The sequence below is a fragment of the Diadema setosum genome, chromosome 14 (assembly GCF_964275005.1).
Source record: "Diadema setosum chromosome 14, eeDiaSeto1, whole genome shotgun sequence".
Taxonomy (NCBI): Eukaryota; Metazoa; Echinodermata; class Echinoidea; order Diadematoida; family Diadematidae; genus Diadema; species Diadema setosum.
In genome coordinates, this window is record NC_092698.1 from 5,554,544 (window position 1) to 5,576,792 (window position 22,249).

General features: G+C 40.0%; 1 protein-coding gene across 2 annotated transcripts; it reads left to right on the top strand.

Annotated features, from left to right (window-relative positions):
• Nucleotides 1-176: 176 nt before the first annotated feature.
• On the top strand, nt 177-21,917 carry LOC140238001 (KAT8 regulatory NSL complex subunit 1-like). Of its 2 annotated transcripts, XM_072317930.1 has the most exons (8): nt 1,223-1,251; nt 1,530-2,656; nt 3,163-3,977; nt 5,199-5,283; nt 5,978-6,258; nt 8,168-8,329; nt 9,778-10,136; nt 18,885-21,917. In XM_072317930.1, the coding sequence occupies exons 2-8, from the start codon at nt 1,578-1,580 to the stop codon at nt 19,578-19,580; spliced, it is 3,477 nt and encodes a 1,158-aa protein (XP_072174031.1). In that variant the 5' UTR covers nt 1,223-1,251; nt 1,530-1,577; the 3' UTR covers nt 19,581-21,917. The 2 variants fall into 2 exon arrangements, with proteins under 2 accessions (XP_072174030.1, XP_072174031.1); XM_072317929.1 differs by having other exon boundaries at nt 177-2,656.
• The last annotated feature ends 332 nt before the right edge of the window (nt 21,918-22,249 follow it).

A 22,249-nucleotide genomic window follows, 5' to 3' on the forward strand; every position in this document is an offset into this window, starting at 1 on the left:
AATATTTCGAAATTTGAAAAGAGAAACTCAATTCCAGAAGGTTACGCTCGATGTTTAGAAAAGCGTAGACTGGCCAATCACGCAATTGCTCCTATAGGGGATAGCCCAATTGACGTATGGGTAGATATGTTAATGAAGTCGCCTGCATTTTTTTTGTTGTGAAGAATGGAGATCAATGCTCCACTGTGCGACGTCGCCATATTACGCAGCGAAAATTTGCGTTTCCTATTTTGCCCATTGAGAGAAGCGATTGTGCGATCTAGTTCTTGGAGTGACCAATTTTTTCATATCTTAAGGAAGGATGTCATTCTCTCTGGGTGAATTGGAGATATGCCTGTCAGTATGGTTGGAATTTGTATAAATTATGGGTGTAACCCGACGGACTAGCAGGATTGTTCCCTTACGAGACGAACGTGGAACCTGGGGTCACGTGGTGCTGATTTCTCTATTATCGTCCATGTTACGTTTAGGTGTCTCGGAGCTACCGTGTTCGCCGTAGTGCTTGTTTGGATTTACGCGGAAAATGTCATGTTATGGTCACTGAATGCTCAACATTTGGCTACTGTTTAAGAGGATAGTAACATTCAATGTGATCTGGTAGCCGCAAGTACCGAGGTGTCATCATCAAGCGCGGGAAATCGTGCATTGTAATTCAAGGTGTCACGTGTATGTTGTGGGACCGAATATCCCGACGCGGTGGATTGTTGTTGTTATTTTGTCTAACCCAAACTCCTGAAGTGCGGGGAGGAGGTTAGTGAATTTGTCTCCTCGCTTGGACCTCGCGTGTCAACATCCCCACACTGGAAGTTTAACAAGGTGTCTTCACTGTAATGTCAAGAGTCTAATGCAGAAAAGTAGTGGTCATTAGATCAATGACCACTTGTTTCGACAATATTGAACTGAGCTATCAATAATGATCCGGTTTCGATGACAAGAGAAACGCCGTGCAGAGGTGCCGTATCCTCGGTGCCCCGGCCGCGTAGCCCCTCTCAGCACCTCGCATGTGGTCACAGCTCCCGCTTAGGCTATGTATGGCTGCAATGGCTCCGGCACTGACTGATGCCGCGGCACATACAGGCTCCTTCAAGCTGCCGGCTTCGCCTGCCAATCCTGGCAATAGTGGCCTGCAAGCCAGTCCAGATCAGCCAACCAGTCCAGACCTACCTTCACTAGCAAATGGTCACTCGCCTGCTGTTCCAGGCTTAGGAAATCAATACAGTTCCCACACGTCACTTGAAGTGGACAGCAAAGGTAAACGGCCATCCTCACCAAGAGCAAACTGCTTCAAGATCCATTCACATTTCCTTGAGAACAATAATCATAAGGAAAAGGAACGTGAGGGATGTAATGAGGAGAATCCGTTGCAAAATCAATGTATCGTAAATGGTCATGACAAACATCAGTTGAAAAATAAGTTGAATTCTCTGATTTCCACCATTGGTTCTGGCTTTCTTGTAAATGGTGATGGACATTTAACCAAACAAAACGCACCAAAAACAATGAGTAACTCTGTTGTGTCCTTTGCACAGAAAGAAGTGTTGAATGACATCCATAGATCTACAAAGACACCATCGAAAATGCCGCCGCTAACAATTTCATCAACGGCCAGTTCTAGTCATGCTGGTGCAAAGCACTCGGTTTCTACGCCTGCTGGCATTGAAACTGTAACTGTGGATGCTAGAAGTAATGGAGATATTGTCGAACAAGATACCAGTGATTCTTCAAGCAATATGTCAAATGATGTGGAAAGCTCTCTTAGCCTGTCGCAGTCTACGGTGTTGACAACTGATACCAGTGTTGAACAAGTCTCGAATGAGCCACCTCCTGATGAAACCAAGCGTAATGATGAACAGAAATCAAAGGAGGAAAATGGATCTAATTCAAGTCGGTCTAATACCATTCCATCACCCAAAGTGGCAGATAAAGGTGGCAAAGTGCAGACAGAAAAGAAACGAACAACAGAGACAGTAACCAAAGTGTCTGATCAAACAAAAGTCAGTGATAGTGTACACTCAAAGCCAAAGGAAAAAATAATATTCCGTGTGATTGGTGAAAACATCTGCACAGTTGGGGAAGCCCAAGTGAAGACTGATGAAGTCAGTGATATGGAGTACAAACAATCTAGGTTGCAACACAGAGCAAAATACCTGATGGAAAAGTTGCGGCGGTTACAGACTTGCCAGACGGGTGCTCATGTTTATCAGCAAATAGGATCCTTTGTTGAATCAAAACAGTTGAGTCGAGAGCACACTAGTGCTACAAGTACCGCACTCAATGCCTGCGAGGAATGCCGCAGAAATCGACTCCAACCAAGCAACAGAGCAGGTTATTCAAGAAGCAGCTCGAGTCACAACCACACCTGTTCACTGCACGGGGTCACTTCAGAAAGGCAGAGGCATTTGGCCAGACCTTCCTGGTTACCTGCAGGAAAGAGGACTAAACCCAGTACACACATCTCCCAGCACTTACGGGATGGGAAGCAGTCATATAGGGAGGTCAAATCGGTGACGGGTAGACTTCAGGCCAGTCTTGGTCATGTTGAGAGGACAATAGACTCTGATGTCACAGACAGCAGCTCAGGGGGTGAAAGTTGTGACGAGGGAGATGACAGCCTTCCTCATGCACAAACATCAAGGTCATTTCACAAGATGCCACTGTGAGTCTCTGAAATATATACAATAATAATAATTAGTATTAATGCAATGAAATGCTAGAAAGCAGCCTAGAGGAATGTAAACATACAGTAATACTATTTAATTGATATTGACCAACTTGTGTTTACATAAGTGCACAATATTTTTAGCAATTTCACTGTGGTACTACAGGGACACATGCACAAAATTGTACCATTGCACAGTTGATACTGCTACATGCAGACAACCTACCTGACTTTGTTTAGTTTAATCAATAACAATAAATCAAACTCTGCATATGTGGCATTGATTATACACTGTCAATGTACTCTGGACAATATTTTCTTCTTTTTTTTTCTGCTTAATGAAGTGGTAAATGAGTTCTGCCAAGCTTTTTCTTGTCTCAGAAGCTTATCTGTATGACAGTTTTAAACTAACTTAGTAATCCATTGATTTCATTGAGAACAAACGGGTGTCTCAAAATTTTGTACAATGTGGTTTTGTCTTCTTATTTATTTGTGAACTACAGGCACCGGCGTGCATCTTGGAAATGGGCTATCAACCGGGCAGCTATCGCTAGCAGATGGACTTGGCTCCAAGCTCAGGTATCGGACTTGGAATACCGCATCCGGCAGCAGAGTGACATTTTCCGACAAATCCGTGCTACTAAGGGTCCAGTCACACTGGGGGAACCTCCATCGCCCGGGGACTGTCTGAGATCACCGGGGTTAGGGCACAGAACTGGTAGGAAGCTGACATCTCTTGAAGCAAAGATAGTGATGTTGGAGGGGTCTAACTCCATGTCGCCCTCGAACATTACAAGCTTGCTGAGTAATGTTGACAAGCAGAGTGCAAAACTGAAGCAGTCTCTTCAAAACTGCATTTCTCCAATATCAGGACCGTCTGCGCCGAGTGGAACAGAACAAGACTGCAAGACCTCACCGCCAAGACCGCTGAACGGTCTGACAGACAATGTGAAAACACCAAGCCCTTGCCCCACCCTTAGTGGTGCAAATGCAACAAGCTCACCAAACTACATCGTTGGCCTGGACCAAGTATCAGAGTCTCCGCTTCCAGCAGAAGAACAGTACTGTGCGAGGACTAGACCGGTGAAACACTTCCGCAAACGCAAACTCATCCATTCAGCGGGCCTCTACCAAGTTTGCAGGAAGGCTCAGAAGCTGTCGACTGTGAGATGTGGCTGCTTTCCTCCGCTCACTCCATGCGTCATGTGCGGGGGACGGTTCAACAACGTTGAGCAGTTTGATGGTGATCAGCTAGCAGCGAATGAACGAATGGCCAGCCTGGACTATGCATTCCATTCTGTGTTGTCTTTCCCAGAAGGTTTGTTAGGCATTCATGTTCTTTTCTGTGTCCTTAACAGTGTATTTACACCTCCAAAAAAAGATAGTCAGTTGAGTGCATTGAACTTAATGCTTTCATTGCATGGTTTCTCATAATAGATGCAAAACTAAGGCAAGAATTCATTGTTAAAGCAAATTTCTGTGAAAAGTAGTGCTGCAATTCAAGCTATTACTTCAACAATGTTCCAACCAGGTTTGAAGAATTACTAGTAAGACATGCTTCTGATTTCGTTTTTGTTAATCGGTTATTTGATATTAGCACTACAGGCATCAAAATAGCGAAATTGGAAGTCAAATTGTGAATGAACTGGTAATTGTAAAGACATTGATGACCTACTAAAATTTAGATGTTAAAATAAAAATATTTCTATTTGATTGATGTATTAAATTCTGTAAACTCATTGCCTTTGTTTACAACATTTTCCCCTCCACATAACTTCTTTGTGAAAAGTAGACCTGTCATTCAAGGTCAAACCATACTCCTCATCAGCTATCTGTACACAGCTTTCATTATCTTTTAAATTTACCAGGATATAAACAGTAGTCTCTCTGGATTTAGATTTTTGTGTGTGGAGAAATTGAAAATGTGCCTTACTGTACATGACCATCTGGCTAGGGGCATGTAGATTGATGGCAATTGTAAACTCCGGAAGATTCCCTATGTTTGCTTGTTAAGATCTGGCTCAAGTATGATGTATGAGTCAGTGTTATTATAATGTTTGGCAGACATACTAACTAGTGATTATTGTTTGGCAGGCTTGGTAAATAGTGGACTAGGCTCCCCTAAAAAGCAGCTGTGTCCTGGCAGATCCTGAAATGGTAATTTAATGTTTCCATGCTACTTGTCATGGTAACAATTTGAAACCTTTGACCAGAACCCGGGGAACAGTGTCACATCTTCTGTATCACCATTGCTGTGGTCATTCTCTTCAATTGCAGTGTTCTTATGTTGGAGCATGTTGCAGTTGAACTATTTTGCAATACCACAAGTGTGTTGCATCAGGTAAAAGACAAGGGGGTAGGTACTAAGGTAATAGCAGTGTTGCTGGTAGGCTGCAAGGCTAGACGTACGCAGCTGCTTCTTATTGAATGAACTTCCGATATTTTAATTAGGTTGGTTACCAGTAGAGTATGGCAGCTGAATAATTACTGATGCATACTAGTGAATGGAATATTCCTTCCTCCTTTCTATGTATACTAGAAATTCCTGTGGCAATGCACTTGGGATCTCTCATCAAAAGTGGAGCATGGCAACGGAAACATTCAGCCCGATCCCTTGGGAGAAAGTGAGTTGAGAAATCACATCACAGTCAGCATGGACCATTTAATCAATTTCTTAAGAACAGAACCCTCCATAGAAAACATGTGTTTGCCAAATAAAAATATATTTTCTTAGTATATATTACACAAGCAGCATGGACAGAGCTGAGGTGTTCAAATAGTAGTCCAGAAGAGCTTTTTCCAAGTCAAAACTTGCATTGAATTTAATTAGGTCATTAGTGAATCTGCATGTGGAGTACTCTTAGTTTTCGTGTTTGTCATTTGCTGAGGGTACTGTTAGGTGTCACAAAGCAGTAATTTGTAACCTTGCTTGTGAAATACGGGTTTCTGAACTGATGCAAAACAGGATTTTTTTTCCTGTCACCCAAGTCAAAGTTAAAACAATGGTGGAAGGAACATAGTGATGCATCTACTGCCACGATTTCATTTACTGCTTGTAGGTTCCTTAACCAGAAAGTGTTCATTTCAAATATGTAGCTCTTATTTCCAAAAATCTGTCATCTGAAGTTTACCACAATTCATATCAGAGTCTTAGGGAGTTCCTGGTTGCCCTCCATATTCTTTTCATGTGTATAAAGTCACAACATATGACGGCACTAGCATGTATGGTACAGCAACATCCATAAATTGCTATACTTCTTCTGAAAAGCTCTTGTGTTAAACACTTTCTTTCTCCCTCAATTTGGACGCCTCATCCAGGAAACACAACAGGTTACCCAACCGATCTAGAGTCAAGTCACATGGCAAGGACGGCCGCATCAAGAAGTTCCGGAGGAAGGAGAAGCACCATCGGCAGAAGCAGCACTCGGCGCGAGGGTCAGGGGACTCCACGCGCAAGCGTGAAGACATCAAGAAAGAAAGTAAGGACAAAGAAGCTACCATGGAGAAGGACATTGCTGTCAAGGATGACTTCTCCCTGAAGGAGGAGGATGATGAGGCAGCAAGGTCAAGGAAACTGCTACATAGGCTGGCGAGACAGAGTGAGTTGTAAAAGGGTCTTCAGGTCAAGGGGACAATGCTTTGCCGGTATTTTGGTACCATACAGCCTTCTGCACTCAAGGCCATGTTCACTTCTGCTGGACTTCCTCTTTCAGTTCCTTGCATTGTAGTTAGTTGTGTGTGGCTTGTCCTTTCTGTATAGTGACACGGTCCTGTTACTTCTGGCATTGCATCAAGTGTTTTTAATTGAAACAAAGTTCATGTGCCCCAGGACAGGACTGCCCCTCTTTGCTTCATGTTTGTGCAGATGCAGATTCATACATCATGACCCTGACCAAAATTGTCAGGTGATTGATTATTTGTATAATATGGCTAGACTTCTGTGTCCATTGTAGCTTTACTTGTTACAACCTACCCTGTGTGGAGATCGTGTTTTTGTGGCGTGTTATGCACAGAATGTTGATGTTTATGATTTCAAAGCAAGGTGAAGTATCAGTCCCAAGTGGTAGACCATTAGTGAACATAACAAGTGCAAGAGTCATTATGGAACAGAGTGGCAAATTAAAGCTTCATTGATCCAAGCATGTAAACTAACTTAGCTACATTAACCCCTCACCTAAATAATCTGTGATTTGGTAACTGTCCAGGTCAGGGTTCTATAGAACAGCATGCCTGCATGGATAGGACACCTGAAACTCTTTGTTGGGCAAGTGCAATTAATAACTTGCCCAAATTATGCCTATTTGGGCAAGTTTAAAAACACCTGCTGGATGACCTAAGGATATTCATGTGGAGGTGTGTGTGTGTGTGTGTGGGGGGGGGGGGGGGTCATGTTGGTTTTAAACTTTAAGTGAACTGAATATGAAAGGCTTTTGAGATTCAGTACTCTTCAGCTTTCAGTCTTTGTCAGCCTGCTAAAATATATTGACAGTGCATTGCCTAAGGAGAGTGAATCCCAAATACTGTGCGAATTGAGGGAATGCAGCAATAATAGTACAGCAAAGTTTGAGGAAAATCAGACAATACGTTTTAAAGTTATGAATCTTTATGGTGCAGCTATCGCTGAATGAGGAGACCACAACACTTCGTGATGTCAAATAGTCAAATACGGACGATATAAAGAAAATAGATGAAAGTTCAACACATATCCACATTTCTAACATAATGAGGGAGCACTTGACTTACTGAGAAGGCAGGAGGAATGATATTACCCTTCACATGTCAATAACAAGGCAAGGGAGTGTTTACTTTCAGAGGACATGAAATTTGACTAGTTTGCAATGTTTTTGGCTATTCAAGGACCCATTTGCTAATTGATGGTTGCTTCCTTCAATCCAAGACACAGCAGATCTAATTGGCTTCAGGAGAGTTGATGCAGCTGCCGTGCGCATGAAGATTTCATCCTGTATAATTGAATTTTTGGTGTTGAATTGGGATTAGATTTGCATAATTGCTTATTTTTCTCATTATGAGAAAGGAGAAAAAAACAGTGAACCCTTATAAAGTGTTTGGGATGCTCGTTATAAACAGTTAAAAATATATATGTGATCATTTTGCTTTACCTGCTCACTGATATAGTTCGAAATTCAGTGTCTAAGTTGCAGTGGTAGAGCCATGTTTTTACCGACATGAGGAAATGTTTGTAGTTTGTTAGTTTGTTTTTTTCCTGTACGTTCACCAGTGCTGTAGGCTAATATGCTTATAAGATAATGATTAGATAAATAGATAGTTGTGAAACTACATGAAGTGTAGGTCAGCAGTTTGAAGCATCTTTGCAAAGTGTGTTTGTAGCTTTATGTATCAATATAGTAGAGTAATTTGCATTTCATAGCTTACAGTGATCAGTCTGACATGCTTTGAATGAGTAGTTCTCCAGTTTGTTTTTTATTTTGTGCATGTATGGCATGGATTTTTATATGATTTTCTTTGCATGATATTTCCCAATCACAGAGCTGAAGGCCATTCAGCAAGGCAGGAATAGCAAGTTACTGTCCCGTTCCCGCTCCCAACCGAGCTCTGTTCCCGGAACTCCTAAGAACCCCATGAAGACCTCTGAAACGAGGCAGTGTCGAACAGAAATCAAGAAACGCCGAGCAGCAGAGCTAGCAATTGGTAAGATTGCAAGTTCACATCACATACAGAATGTATTTTAGAAAGAGGATAAAATTATATTTATGAGAGAAATGAAACTGGAAATAGTAATCAATATGTTTAAATATCATATGGAATCTGAACAAGAACATGCTGCTTTAGTTTCATGATTTCTGTATCTACAGTATGTTATGTTTAATTTGCGTGGATGATGTGCTTGTGTAGTGTGCTCCAGTATATATATGGAGACCAATCATTTGACTGACTAATTTCCTGGAGTCAAGAGGTGTGTGCATAGCATATAGCATGCTGGATGTAGTGTCAGTGATAAGTACATGTTATGCCTGACAAGTAGAATTGGACTCCTGTAAAATGGAAATTTATGTGCGAGTAATTATTTTGCGCTCAATCGGGTAAGATCAATCTCGCATGCTTTTAATTCTGCAGAATCAAAATATGAAGCAGTGTTACATACAACAGACAAAAAAGTGTTGTTTTTTTGTTTTTTTTTTGCTTGTTTCATGTCGCATGAAATGCACAAAATTTCCACTGGTACATTAGTGCATGTATTATTTCATGTAGTCAAGCTTGGTTGAGCATATTCAAATTGGCTTTAATGAGAAAAAGAAAAAGCAGATCAAGAGAATGGGAAAGTTATGGAATGGCATGTTCCATGAATACATTAGTGATAATAGGAGGCACCACATATGTAATTTGGAGGTGGGGGTGATGTCACAAGTGATCTCACAAGTCTCCTATTGACCTGACATCAATCTTCAGAAGAATCAACTCTTCTTTACTTCAAAAACATTAGCTCCAAATGCTTGTAGTCATGGTGAATACATGTATAACACTCTTCTTCACAAACCAATGAAAGACTTGTGAGGTGGTGACATTGCCTCTTGTAATTTGGATGTGTTGTTGTGACCCATTTTTCCACTCGGTGCATTTGAACATGTAGACTTTAAGATTCCATGAGTCCAATTTTGATGAAACATCTACCGTTCTGCTCATCAAATTCAATTCAATTAGTTAAAGTTATCTTTCATATGGTGTGGAAGTGCACATACATTCCTCTTGTTGAATGATGTAGATTTCCATGTTGACTCAAAACAATTCAGTATGTTTGCTCCATGAATCTCCCATGAATTCTACTTGTTGAACCTGTAAAAAAGCTGATGCTAATTTTCAAATATGCTTTGAAGTCTGTTTAGAATTATAATACAATGTGTACAAAAGCAAACATGGATTATAGGAACAGAGTATTATCAGTTGTGATATTGTATTAGGGTCTATGTTCATTGATATTTAGTTGTCAATATAATTTTAAAAGATGTTTGGTAGATCACATGTTTTGTAGGTAATGTAAAAATGATAACGAAGATATATGAGAAGTGTATAAATGTCAGTGTTGACCAGTGTAACTGAATTAAATGCCTATGTGTCCCTCTGCTTTCCTACAACCCTAGCTGCCCTGCACAAGAGTCGGGAAAGAAGCATGTCACTGCCAAACATCGATGTTGGGGATCCGGCCCTGTCTGCGCCTTCTACGCCAGCATCCATAGATGCCCGTTTCCCCACCCAGCAGCTCTCCCACTCGCTGCCCTCCAACTCCCTCCAGAGCATTCTGAGGAACAAGAAAGGCATTGTGGAGTCCTACGACATCGACAACATCGTCATACCGTACTCCATGCTGGCATCCACACGGGTGGAGAGGCTCAACTACAAGGAGATCGTCACCCCCAAGTGGCGGGAGGTAGAAGTGGAGCTGGATGACAACATGCCCAGAAGCAATCACGAGCACACGGACAGTGAGGAGGAGTTTGAGGTGAGAAAAGTCAGCTCTGATTTTATGCTCTTGACAGTTATGGCACATGTCCTGTGTGGGATACCTTATCAATGAAGTGTAATGTTTTCTTTGAAGATTGGTGAATTGAAAACTTTGACAGGAATTTGGGGAGTTCGTGGAACACCAAAATGAAAAGAAATGTCACAAACATTCTTCAGTCCCAGAACATGGCATCAGACACGCTTCTACCACACACAGCTTGTAAAGATTGCTGGCCAATGGTGCCCCTTTGGTGTACGGTGTCTGTCTGACTACACAACATTCAAACACCTATACAATGAGCACTGCAAGTATACAAAATAGTGAATGGTCAAGATTGTGATGATAGAAGGTTTCGCATGAGGTGAAAGATCTACTCGAGGTGAAGCTGAGTTGAATAGTGCGCCTCATCTTGTACCAAGTGTGAAATCTTGTTCCACTGCATGAGTAAAAACCATACACTATTGTACGAGTAAAGACCATACACTATTTGCTTTATACAACCAGCACGTCCGACATGAACAGATGTTGTCCACACAGATTCTTGAATTTAGCAAAGAAATTGCAACCATTTTCTTTAAAGGTGAATGAGTAGCACAGTCACAGTCAGTCTAGTTGTATGTACTGTACGTTTGTACATGATCAAAACCGATGCGCGATCAGTTGAAGTTGTTTACAGTTAAATGAATGACAAAATGCGCACTTGTAAACTGTTGAATGAATGAATGAAATGCTGAGTGCGTGCGGCAAAGGTTTGTTTATTGTGATATCAGAGCCATGCAATGGAACAAAAAACTTCGAGTCAATCATGAGTTTAAAACACAGGAGTCGATGGAAATTGGTGACATCAGCCATGAGATATCCATTTTTGCTCAAACAAAATTGCACAACTGACAGTGACTGCATGCAATGGAACTTTTAACTGAATGTTACGGGATGAGCAATCGACCAATCGGATAGCTACATTGTTGTATAATAGTGCTTTATGTGTGGGAAGAGCTACTCTGGACACATGTACTTGATTCTCTCTCAAAAGCAAAATAAGAGGTGATGGTAACCCCTTTTAGTAACTCTCTGGTGAGTGCCAGGCCCAAGCTAAGTTGTAAAATTTTGAGTTTATGAATGGCACAGGCTATTTTGGCGCTGCTGTAGGCTAGCGCCAGGCACGGGCCTTGCACCGACCGAAGGGTTCGTGGACGATAGCAGCACCAGGCTCCGGCCAAAATTCCTTGCACGGTCACAGGTCTCAGTTCCCTGGCCGTGCCTCCACTGGAGCACATGTTCAGCTAGGTGTTGCATCAAAATTATGACCAGCAGGATCCTGCTGGTCATAAGGCCCCCCCAAAAAAATTGTTGCATTGGCGTAACCCGCTCGACCCTAAAAATTCCGCCGACCCCATGTTTTTTTATTATTTTTTTTGCTATCGATATCAAATATCTTGTTGATTGCGATCGCGATCGCACAAACCCGGAAGTGGAAACGGCTCTGGGGATATCAGATGTACGAGGGAGAGATCTAGCGCCTCGCATAAGCCTTCCTTGATCAGTACGTCATCTGTTTCCAACACGGACACGTACTCTAACAAGATTTATTCAGTGTATACGTAGCATTCAGACTGCGATGTATTGTGCACAGTTTTGCCATAGGTTTCTTGTGTGGAGAACTTACACGAATCTGTATATGTGGGACTGTAATAGAGATCGCCGTGTGCGATGAAAAGATCGTACATATGGGTCAATTTGCATCTATTTTATCTAAGTCAAAATAGTAAAATATGAAGTGAAAACATTCAGGATAGGGATTTCAACATCTTTAAATTCTGTGAAGGGGTATAATTCCAGTAATATCGGCCTCATAAATGATTTGTAGAATAGATGAACACAGCACATTCGGTGCAGCAGTTGTAACTGTTTACTGAGCTGAGGACGAGTTTTACACGTAAAATGCAGGTAGCAAAAAAAAAAAAAAAAAAAAAATCCGCCCGACCGACCCTATTTGAAAATCTCATGTTACGCCAATGCAACAATTTTTTTTTTTGGCCTAATTTTGATGCAACGCCTTACCATGGTAGTTATCCCTTACATGGCTGAGTTCGTTAATGGGTATTGTAAAAGTAGTGTGGATCTGCTATAGTTACTGAATGCAATTTTTACTTCTTGGCGCGGGCTGTTTTAGCACAGGCCAGGAGCTGGCCAAAAATGCACGAGTTACTGAAAGTGGTAATAGTCCCCCAGAGAGACCAGAATGTTGATGTCAGTCTTGTACATGATTATGCACATGTTGAGTGGGTGTGGTGCTGTGCAAGAACTTCAGGCAGTTTGACAGGGATTGCTTGTGACAGCAGGTTTGATTCATGGTCCATCCTGTTGTTGTGTTCAGTGTACATGAAGCAATGGTGTGTTCATGCCTGCGTATCAAGCTGATCATTTCCTGTTGCTAGACAGATTTTCTTATTCTTGAAATATGTATGAAATGAAAATGTGGAAATTAGGTTTGTTTAAAAAAGAAAAAAAAAATGTATATTTAGAGCACATTTCCTCCTGTGGTAATTCAGTGTCCTCAACATTTTCTGTTAGAGTCAGGCAAAGAATAAAATGACAATAGTAATCACATATATATTCTACTGTAGATAAGTTGTAGATGATGCCAGTACTTGCAGGAGAAAGGCTGAGCCTGACTCCTTGGAAAGGGGATTACAGTGAATACAATGTATTCAGTTTTATCAAAAGATTTCATTTTACATAACACTCTGCCATGAATAGTAGCTAATCACCATGCAGTATCGACGCTTGTGGCCTTCCTGCCATGTAAGTGCGTCAAGGTGCCTTGAACACTATGACTTTAGTGGCAACTTGATTCAGGCTAATTTTGTACGATGACACTACAGTTCATTGAGGCAATCTGGAGTATGTTATGTTTTGAGAGATTAATGCCCATGTTTCACTTCATGTCGCTGAAAGTAGTGAAATAACTCTTGAATGATATGAACCAATTGATCGGACTGAATTCAAAGAAAGAAAGGTGATGAAAAGAGTTTACCAGAAAGGAAATAGGGTGTTACATATCGTAATGACATCATACAAATGATCTTTGCACATGCATTATATACAGCTCATGTACTAACTATAAATGCATTCAATGACCCGAAACTGATATAACAGATTTGAGATACAAAGTGTTTTGTGTAATATATCATTTCTCTTGAGCTAATGTACATATGACCTGCATAAACTGACTTGTTTGAAATCAGATCTAAGTTAAGGTTTGAAAAAACTGATGATAACATTTTCTTTTGTAAGGTTTTGGTTCTCATTTTTATAAATAGATTGCAAGGGGGTATAGAATATCTTTGCCATGAAGTAGATATCTCTGCATTGAGTTTTGTGTTCCCTTCTCAGTGGTGAGATGTTGAAGTGGCAGCAAAATTTGTAGAGCAGCTTCACGGGCAAACATTGAGGTGCTGACTGAATTCAGCGTGAAGCAGCCGCCTGGTGGAATGCCTTCTCTGAGCGGGGGGCTCGAATTGTGAGTCATCAGTTTACACTGATTACTCACTGAAATAGGAGATGCAATGTAGATCCAGGCTGAAGACAGAAGCCTGTGTTTGGTAGGGGTAAGTGAGAGGGAGTGCACGGGGCAAAAGAGTGCAAGAAAGAGAAGATTTGAGAGGTGGATAATCTAAACTTAGCAGATGTGTGTGTTATTGAAATAACCACCTTCTGGTAAGAATGTGTGTTATTGAAATAACCACCTTCTGGTAAGAAGATGAATTGGATATATCATTGATAGAAGACAGAAACAAAGAGTGAGAAATAGCAAGGCAAATTTTACCCAGAAGACTTGTAATTGGTCATGTCTAAAAGTTAAGTCACGTGGCAGTTATCTGGTATTGTCAAGAAAGAACAGCTTGCACATTTTGTGCTCCTTTTTCGTTTAGTGGTTTTTGACATTTCATGAATGTAAGAAAGGTATAGACCAAATGCTGAAATCCCAAATACACTATAATTCTGACCTCAAATTTTCATTGGATATTGTAATCCCATACTACATATAATTAACATCTGCATTCATGCATGCTGCATGTGTGGTCTTTCTATCAGAATCTTCTTTTCTTTTTCGAAGTTCGTTTTCAAATTTGCCACAATTAGCATGAAAATTGACGTGGAATTTTTGTTACAGGACAATAACATATATTTGCTGGTTATGTTCATTGAATTGTTGCCATTATACATGTATGTATAAATAGTGGGACATTATGAGAGTTTGATACGGGAACAAAAATGAGTCAGTATTTACTACTACTGGTTATATAGCTACAATTGAAAAGATGATTTTGGGAAGATTTGATGTACTATGTACAATTGTATGTTACTTAAATTGCAAGCATTTCCTGCCAATGACGAGTTTTGTGTACAACTTTTATTAGCACCATGTCCAATCATAAATATAAAAGTTTTCAAGACTGTACTGACTACTGCTGAGTAGATGGTGTCAAGTGTTTGTTTTTCAAGATGATATTGGTGCTTCTTAAACCTGAGATGTTGGAAAACTTGTGCAAAAAGCAGGGCAATTAATCCAGAGCATTGCTGCTAAATTTCAAAATGCTTTCGTGCTTGGATTTATAGCTTTGAAAATTAAGATTTTTGGTGCGATCAAAGTGAACGTATTTGTTTCAGTTATATTAGATGAAATTGGTGTAGGCAAGTTAAGTTTGATTGTCAAATGTTTTCTTACTTCAAACAACAACAACGAAAACGTCCAACCGTAATAGCATAAATTAATGAGTACTGTTTTGCCAAGGGCTTTATTCAGGGCAGGAAAGTGCAAGTGTTACATGTGCAATGTCTATGCAGTCGAACCTGGCTAAAGTAGAAATATTGAGACAAACATGAGAAACTAGCCTTTGTCCATTATGCGTAGGTCTCCTCACATGATAACCCAGTCTGAGTAGCATCAAGATCTTTATCATCTATTCCCTTGATGCGGTTGCAAATGTTTACTGCAGGTTTGACTGCTGTCCAGCAATAAACATAATCGAGGGGAAAGTAGATGTTCAATATAATGCCATGCATTAACTGCCAAGTGTGAGGCATCAGGCCTTCGGACAACTAATTAAACCACCACGGTGGAGCTGCGCAAGTCGTGATCAAACATACCCTTTGACATTCAGATACTAAAGCTGTTGTGAATGGGAAAGTGGCCAAGGTAAACGTGTGGATATTATTTCACACTGTCCCGTCACAAAGAGGAAAAATTAGAAAATCCATTGCAAGTACTTGGTAGGTGCGGTCAGTTCTTTGCAACAAGAGATCCTACATGTATGTGTGTACACTCACCAATTCAATTGTAGGGGAACCCATGTAGTACAATTATTTTGTAGTAGGAAAACACCTATAATAAAGTCAACTACAGTATGCTTACTTCGACCTCGCAGAAGTTGAATAATCACCTAAGTCAAAGGTATTTTCAAGCTATCAGGGCAATTTACCCCCGGCCCCCCATCCCGGCTATTTACTGGTAAGTGATAAGGTGAGAGTAAAGATTAGGGTTAGGGTTAGGTTTAGGGTTCAGAGTTAGGGTTAGGGTTAGGATTAGGGTCAGGGGAAGGGGAAGGGTCCCTAGACCCCTTTTCCTCTTCTCTTTGTATTCGTTTGATTTTAATCCCTCATAAGTCAAATTTTCTCGAAGTCGGAGCTATTTCTTCAGTCCAAGTAGATTCAACTCAGGAAAGGTTGATTGTAAAGATAATCACTCCATGTTCAAAACAGCCAAGGTGTCTTCACAGTAGGCTGTTAAAGTTCAGAGAGAAATGGCATTAAATGAATGTTTTTTGTACTTCACAAAATAGTGAACTTACAATGTAGTCACAATCACAGATTTGATGATGGATGATATGATTACTTCACAAGTTTCCTATTGACCGGCAATCAAAACTTCATAGAATATTCCATCGAAATAGAATTTGAGAGAATTATAGCCTTGTGTGTGCGTATTTGTGTGTTTATGTGTGGAGGTGTTATAATCAGACAGTGAAGGCTTTTAAGGGGATGGGGTTGTAGATAATGCATTATTAAAGGACAAAACATTACATGTCTATAGTACTTTTATAGGTTAAAATGTGAGAATTTAGAGGTGATGTCATCAGTGCCTAATCTGATCATCTTGTGGTTGCATTCAGTACAGAGGAAACTCAGTATAAAAAGATCCTTGGGACCAAGTCAATTTGTTCTTTATACCAGATAGTTTGTTATATCAGTAGTCAATAAACAATACAAAACAAAGGAAATAAATTCATTGGGACTGGAGAAATTAGTTTGCTGTATCAGGTATTTTGTTGTATCGGATCTTTTTATATTGACTTTCCGCTGTACAACCATTTTGTAAAAATGTAGAACTCTTTCAACTCCACTCAAGCATGCAGTTTTATTGATACTTCTATCTTTTTTGCTCATCTTAATTTATTTTACAATGTGAACGGGGAGTTCCTTTGAATGCCTACATGCTGTATAGTCTGACATTCAGAAACTGCTTGTGTAACCTTTTGATGTGATGGTGTTGTAAAGCTGAAGGTTTGATACAGGGGACTCCCATCATAATGAAGTCCTCAGGACTGGTAGTTTTCTTCTATACATCATTCAAAGTTAAAGGGATCGTACAGTTTTGGTTGAACCTAATTTCAGGTTTCTAACATTTTTTTTGGTGAGATAATGAGAAAACTCTTATGAAATATGAAAGAGCATGTAATTCTATGACAAATTCAACGTTTATTTGATGAAAATTGGTTTTCAAATGGCTGAGATATCCACAAAAGAGCAATTCTAATAAAGTGTGGGACCCACACTTTATTACGATCGCTTTGTTTTACTTTTTTTTTGTTGGATGTTTAAGTCATTTCAAACCCGATTTTCATCAAATAAACTTTGAATTCCTCTTAAAATGGTATCCTCTGTACTATATCATAAGTGCTTTTTTGGTATTTCGCAAAAAGTTTAAAGCCCAATTCTCATCTCCACCAATACTGTACTATCCCTTTAACTTGACATTTGATCATTATGTTAAGTATTTTGATACAGTGGACTCCCATTATAACGAAGTCCTTGGGACCAGCAGTTTTCTTTTGTTATATCGAAATTTCATTATAACTGAATAAATAAACAGACTTAAAAATACATGTCAGGGAATAATTTTCCTGGTATCGCATCACAATTTGCTATGCATTTTTACACCACTGCTACACGTGTACACAAACTAACTTTTGTGTAGCAGTTTTCTTCCATAGAAGTGTACAGGATACCATTTGAAATATTGTTCATCAGCTGAAATTGCTAATCAAGTAGGAGTTGGAAAATTATTCCGTGCATGTACATAGAGTGGATAATGTTGCGGCCTGAATTTTAACTTTGTTGTAACCAGAATTTGATTATTTTTTAACCCTGTTTGTTGTAACAGAGTGCACTGTAGTAAACTGCTGGTCCCAAGTATGTGCATGTACTTCATTCAGTTGCTTCGTCTGCAAGAAATACTGTACACATGTATAAGCTGTTATTTTCGCGAGGGTTCAATTTTCGTGAATTTCGCGAATTACAGTTGATCTGTGAATTATAACAACATGCAAAAATGTCGCCATGCATTAGAGTATCAGTGCACTTAACAATATTCTCGGTGTCAATTCGCGAAAACACCATCTTACAAAAATGTCGGTGACCTCATTTGCGAAAATATTTGTACGCAAAAGTACATGCAACAGCTATAAGGAAAACAGTATTCAATACTTCAATGTATCAAAGGGGCATATGTGACAATTAATGGAATCGCATCAGCATAGTCGTCTTATAGAAGTCATTAATGTTTTCTGGTAATCATTGTATCAGTATCATGTGTATGGCAATTACTTTATCACAGTCTTGATGTAAAGCCTTGACAGCAGCAAGTTCTGTGCAGACTTGATTGCTGTACAATTATTGCGCATACATATACAAGCTGTGTGGAACTTAACTAGATCATGCACAGTTTGAACTTCACTGAGGTTGTGATGTAAAAATTTGTTGTACTGTAGCAGTGAAGATGTAAGGTAATTCTGTGATTGTGCATATTGTTTACTATTAAAGCACGTTGTCATTGCAGAGCAAAAAGAGTTGCCTTATCTTTAAAAGAAGAATGACCCCTGAAGGTGGACATACAATGTATTTAGACAAAGGAGGTATCACACACATATCTCCTTTTTTAGATATTCATTAGTGGTGAATCCTCAGTGCTGTGAATTTATTTCACATGTCTTATGCCTTTGTTACATTCAAATATTCACATTGACATGTAAGTAGGTTTAGATAATTCCTTGAACCATATAGAAATACATCGTCTATCTAAAGTATTGGTGATATGCTTGTCTTGACACACTCATGATTGAGAGTGAAGTGAATGGATGCCGAATGTCGAAGAACCTCGTAAACTTGTCAAATAATCTACGTCCCTGAGTTCTATAATCCGAGTCATTCATAAAGTACAACTATTCAATGATAGCATTGGTTTTCGAAAGACTGAACTGACATGGTCAAGATTCTGCTGCATGTGCTATAAAAGATTTATAGTCCTTGGTTTAAATACTGAAGAGTGATGTTCATTTCATTATGTTTGTGAATTTTGACATTTTATGCAGCCACTGTGCTACTATTATTGCTGGTTATCAATTAGCTCCTTTAATAATTTTTTTCTGTTATTTCTTCTCCTTCCTTTTTGTTTCCCATTAGGAGAATACCTCAGACACTGAGTTTCTACAAAGACACAGCGCCTGTGAATCGATTGAGAAGCAGAAGTTTCTTGTGAGTGTTGTCGACCATGGCATCCCTGGGAGGAGGTCGCGTCGTTCCAGACACAGCAGCATAGGGAGTGGTGCAGACCCCCATTCACCAGATCTTCATGTCGATCACCTGTCCCCCGGCATGCAGTCCTCTGCATCTCCCAGCCCCTCACCTGTCACGACCCCAGACCAGTGGAGCAACAGTGGCGGCAGCAGTGTCTTCAACCTGAGTGGGAGTCGTTCGATGCGCTTCAGTGCCTTAAACCGCCGTCGGTCATCGAGCATGAGTGAGCCATTGTTTGCAAAGCAGCCCGAGGATGCTGCGGCCAGCTTGATATGGACTCGCAGGCAGTTTCCTCTCAACATGAGCGAGATGGAGGACGTGAACGCCTACCCCGAGTCGGAACCGTCCACTCGTCCAAGCTCCAGAGCGAGCTGCGCCACCCACCCGGAGAGTGTCGCATCGAAGTCAGAGTCCCAGGAAGTGAACTTTATTTCCGAGGCAGAGAACTCGGATCCAGAACCCATGGACTTGGATGATCCCAATGATCCTGAGTGGACAGTCGTGGAAGATCAGCATAGGTCACGGAAGCTTGAGGGAACCAGTGCAAGTGAGAGCCTTGTCCTCAAGCTGGCCAAGAGGTGAAAACTCTCCTGGCCGTGTGTGGATGTGTTATTTATGATGATCCCACTATATTTGACATCTCTTTGAATATGGGTTGACTTAATGCAGACCTTAGTGTTCATCTTTTTCTTTTCTTTTCTTTTTTTTCCCTTTTTTTTTTTTTTTTGGCTGTCCCCCATGCTTGTTAAAGTGCTCCCACTTTACCATTAATTTCATCCTAAGAAGTATTTGACCCCAAATCATTGAAGCATACATGCTATTTAACTGTACAGTCTTCAGACTTCCGTGCTAGTGTAAATGCCAGTGATCTGTGACCTTAGTTAGGGCTAACTTTTCATTTATATATATGTGATTCACCCCCCCCCCCCCCACACACACATCACTGAGCTAGTAGGTCTTTCATGGGCCAGCAAAAATCTATACTTCCACTACTTCAGAGAGTTAAATGTAGGTCTGTGTGAACATTTTATTGTAGGTTCTTTATGTGTATCACATGCACTTGGAGGTTATTGTTCTTTTTGTCATGTTTTTTGAAGCATGAAAATATGTTTGTGAAATTGCCTATCTAGATCGTTTATAGTCAATAGGTGTTAGGTGTTCCATTACGCATGCAAGTTCAATTGTACATCAATTTTTTTGGTATTTCTAAAGGTTATTCGTAAATGAGGTTTTATAGTGTAAGATCTTATTGTCTGACTATATTATGATGTTTATCAAATTAGGAAATTCTCTGCTTTGACATCATAGTACAAAGGTCGTTTGTTTGGTTACTGTAAGGGCCATTACACATTTATCAAATCCGAATCAGAATTTTGTAGGCTCTTACAAATTTGCAGTTTGCTTTTCCTACAGAAAAAAAAGTAGTACTTATCCAAAGAACCATAAGATTTCAAAACAAAAAATGAGAGAGAATGAAAAGTACCAAAAAAAGAAAAGAATAATAATTAATAATTAGAGTGGTAAAATTTTGGCTCGTTTGATTATATAGTGAGTCATCTGTCAAAAATGTATGCATGAACCGACCTGTCGCCCTTTATTCAGTTTGAGTACTTATTTGTTCTGTGTTATTGAGATTCTGTTTAGGGTGTTGGAGGTGTCACATGGGCACTCACAAGTGTTGTTGACGTGTTAATTCAAAGACGAGCTTGGCAGGTGGGGCAGTAACTCCAGAGGCTGTATCTGCAGCTGAGCAATACAAAACCCAGAATCCCATATAAATGAACTCTTCAACTGCTTGACAAAGACCATGTTTAATCCATTTTGGCACCTAATGATTACGTTCAGGCAGTACAGCTTCTCGCAAGTTTTCCTGTTCCGCGAGAGCTCGCCAAGTTAAGAGATAGGAAGGTCGTACTAATAATTCTCTGCATCTGCCCTCATGGTGGGGTGACATTGTACAGATTGTAGATACTGTAAATGCCAGTGTATATAGCTCTCTAGTTTTGTTGATTGGCTTGTGAATACGGGAAAATTTCATCAAAACTGATCAGAGTATGTAGGATATATTGTAAATACCAACTTCTAGTTTTACGGACACAGATTGAAGTGTGCCTGAAAGTCCCATTCAGTTGTTTGGCGTTGTCCGTAGATCTGTTTGACTCTGAACAAGAGGGAGCGAACGTGCAGCTTCAGTGAGAGGTCTACCAGACTTGTGTTTGTCCCAGTTTTATGAGACTTCAAAGTGATTGTTAGGGCAGGGAAATTGGCTTAGCCTCCATGTTTTTCCTTTACAGGTGAAGTACAGTAACCAAGTTTGATTATCGCCTTGCAGTCATGTACATAAAAAGGTTATCGCAAACTCTTGTAACGAGAATGGGAATTCGTCTGTGTGTCTGTGTGCGTGTGTATTTTTGCTCTCAGTGTAGCAAAAACTAGAACTAACTTACAAAAAAAAAAAAAATACAAATATGTAACATTCTTATAAAAATTGCAAAAATAAGTTAAAAGTTAAAAAGTGTAGCACTCGCAGACATCTGTTAATAAGAAAAAGATATTTTGTGCTGCTGTTGTACATGTACAATGTATTAAAATGTAATCTCATTTTAACGTTTTGAAGAGTTCTTATTATACATTCACATGTTTGTACTGTTCACTCATTGCAAGCACATGGTTATGTGTACACATGTTTTTATGGTTACCAGCAGTGCTGTTGTACCATGTGTTACACTGAGATTATATTTTCACCTATCCAAAGTCTACCACAATAATCTGTGAAGCTAGTCGAGGCCATGTACATGTAACTTTTACTGTAAGATAAAAGTGGTTTACATGCATTTACATCTGTACATCTAGTGGTTTGTTTTCTCATTTGAATAGAAAATAAAAGAATGGATGGGAAATGTTACCAGGCTAGTAAAACGGCCTAACAGTCTCCTCTCTTTTTGTGCCGAGAATCAGAATGGGCAGAATGACGTAGTACTATACATGTACATAGCTCATTTGGCTCACCAAGGTGCGTGATGCAACAAAATCTTGTAAATCCATCTGTGTGTGTGTGTGTGTGTGTGTGTGTGTGTGTGTGTGTGTGTGTGTGCTCTATTAGAATAGCATTGAGGTTGAGATGTTATCCTGCTTATTATGCCGCCACTCCAACAGGTGGCAAATGCATTATGTTTTTGTTTGTCTGTCCATACGTCCATCCATCCGTCCATCCCACATCCTGTTTCAGGATATCGGAAAAACGGCTCCAT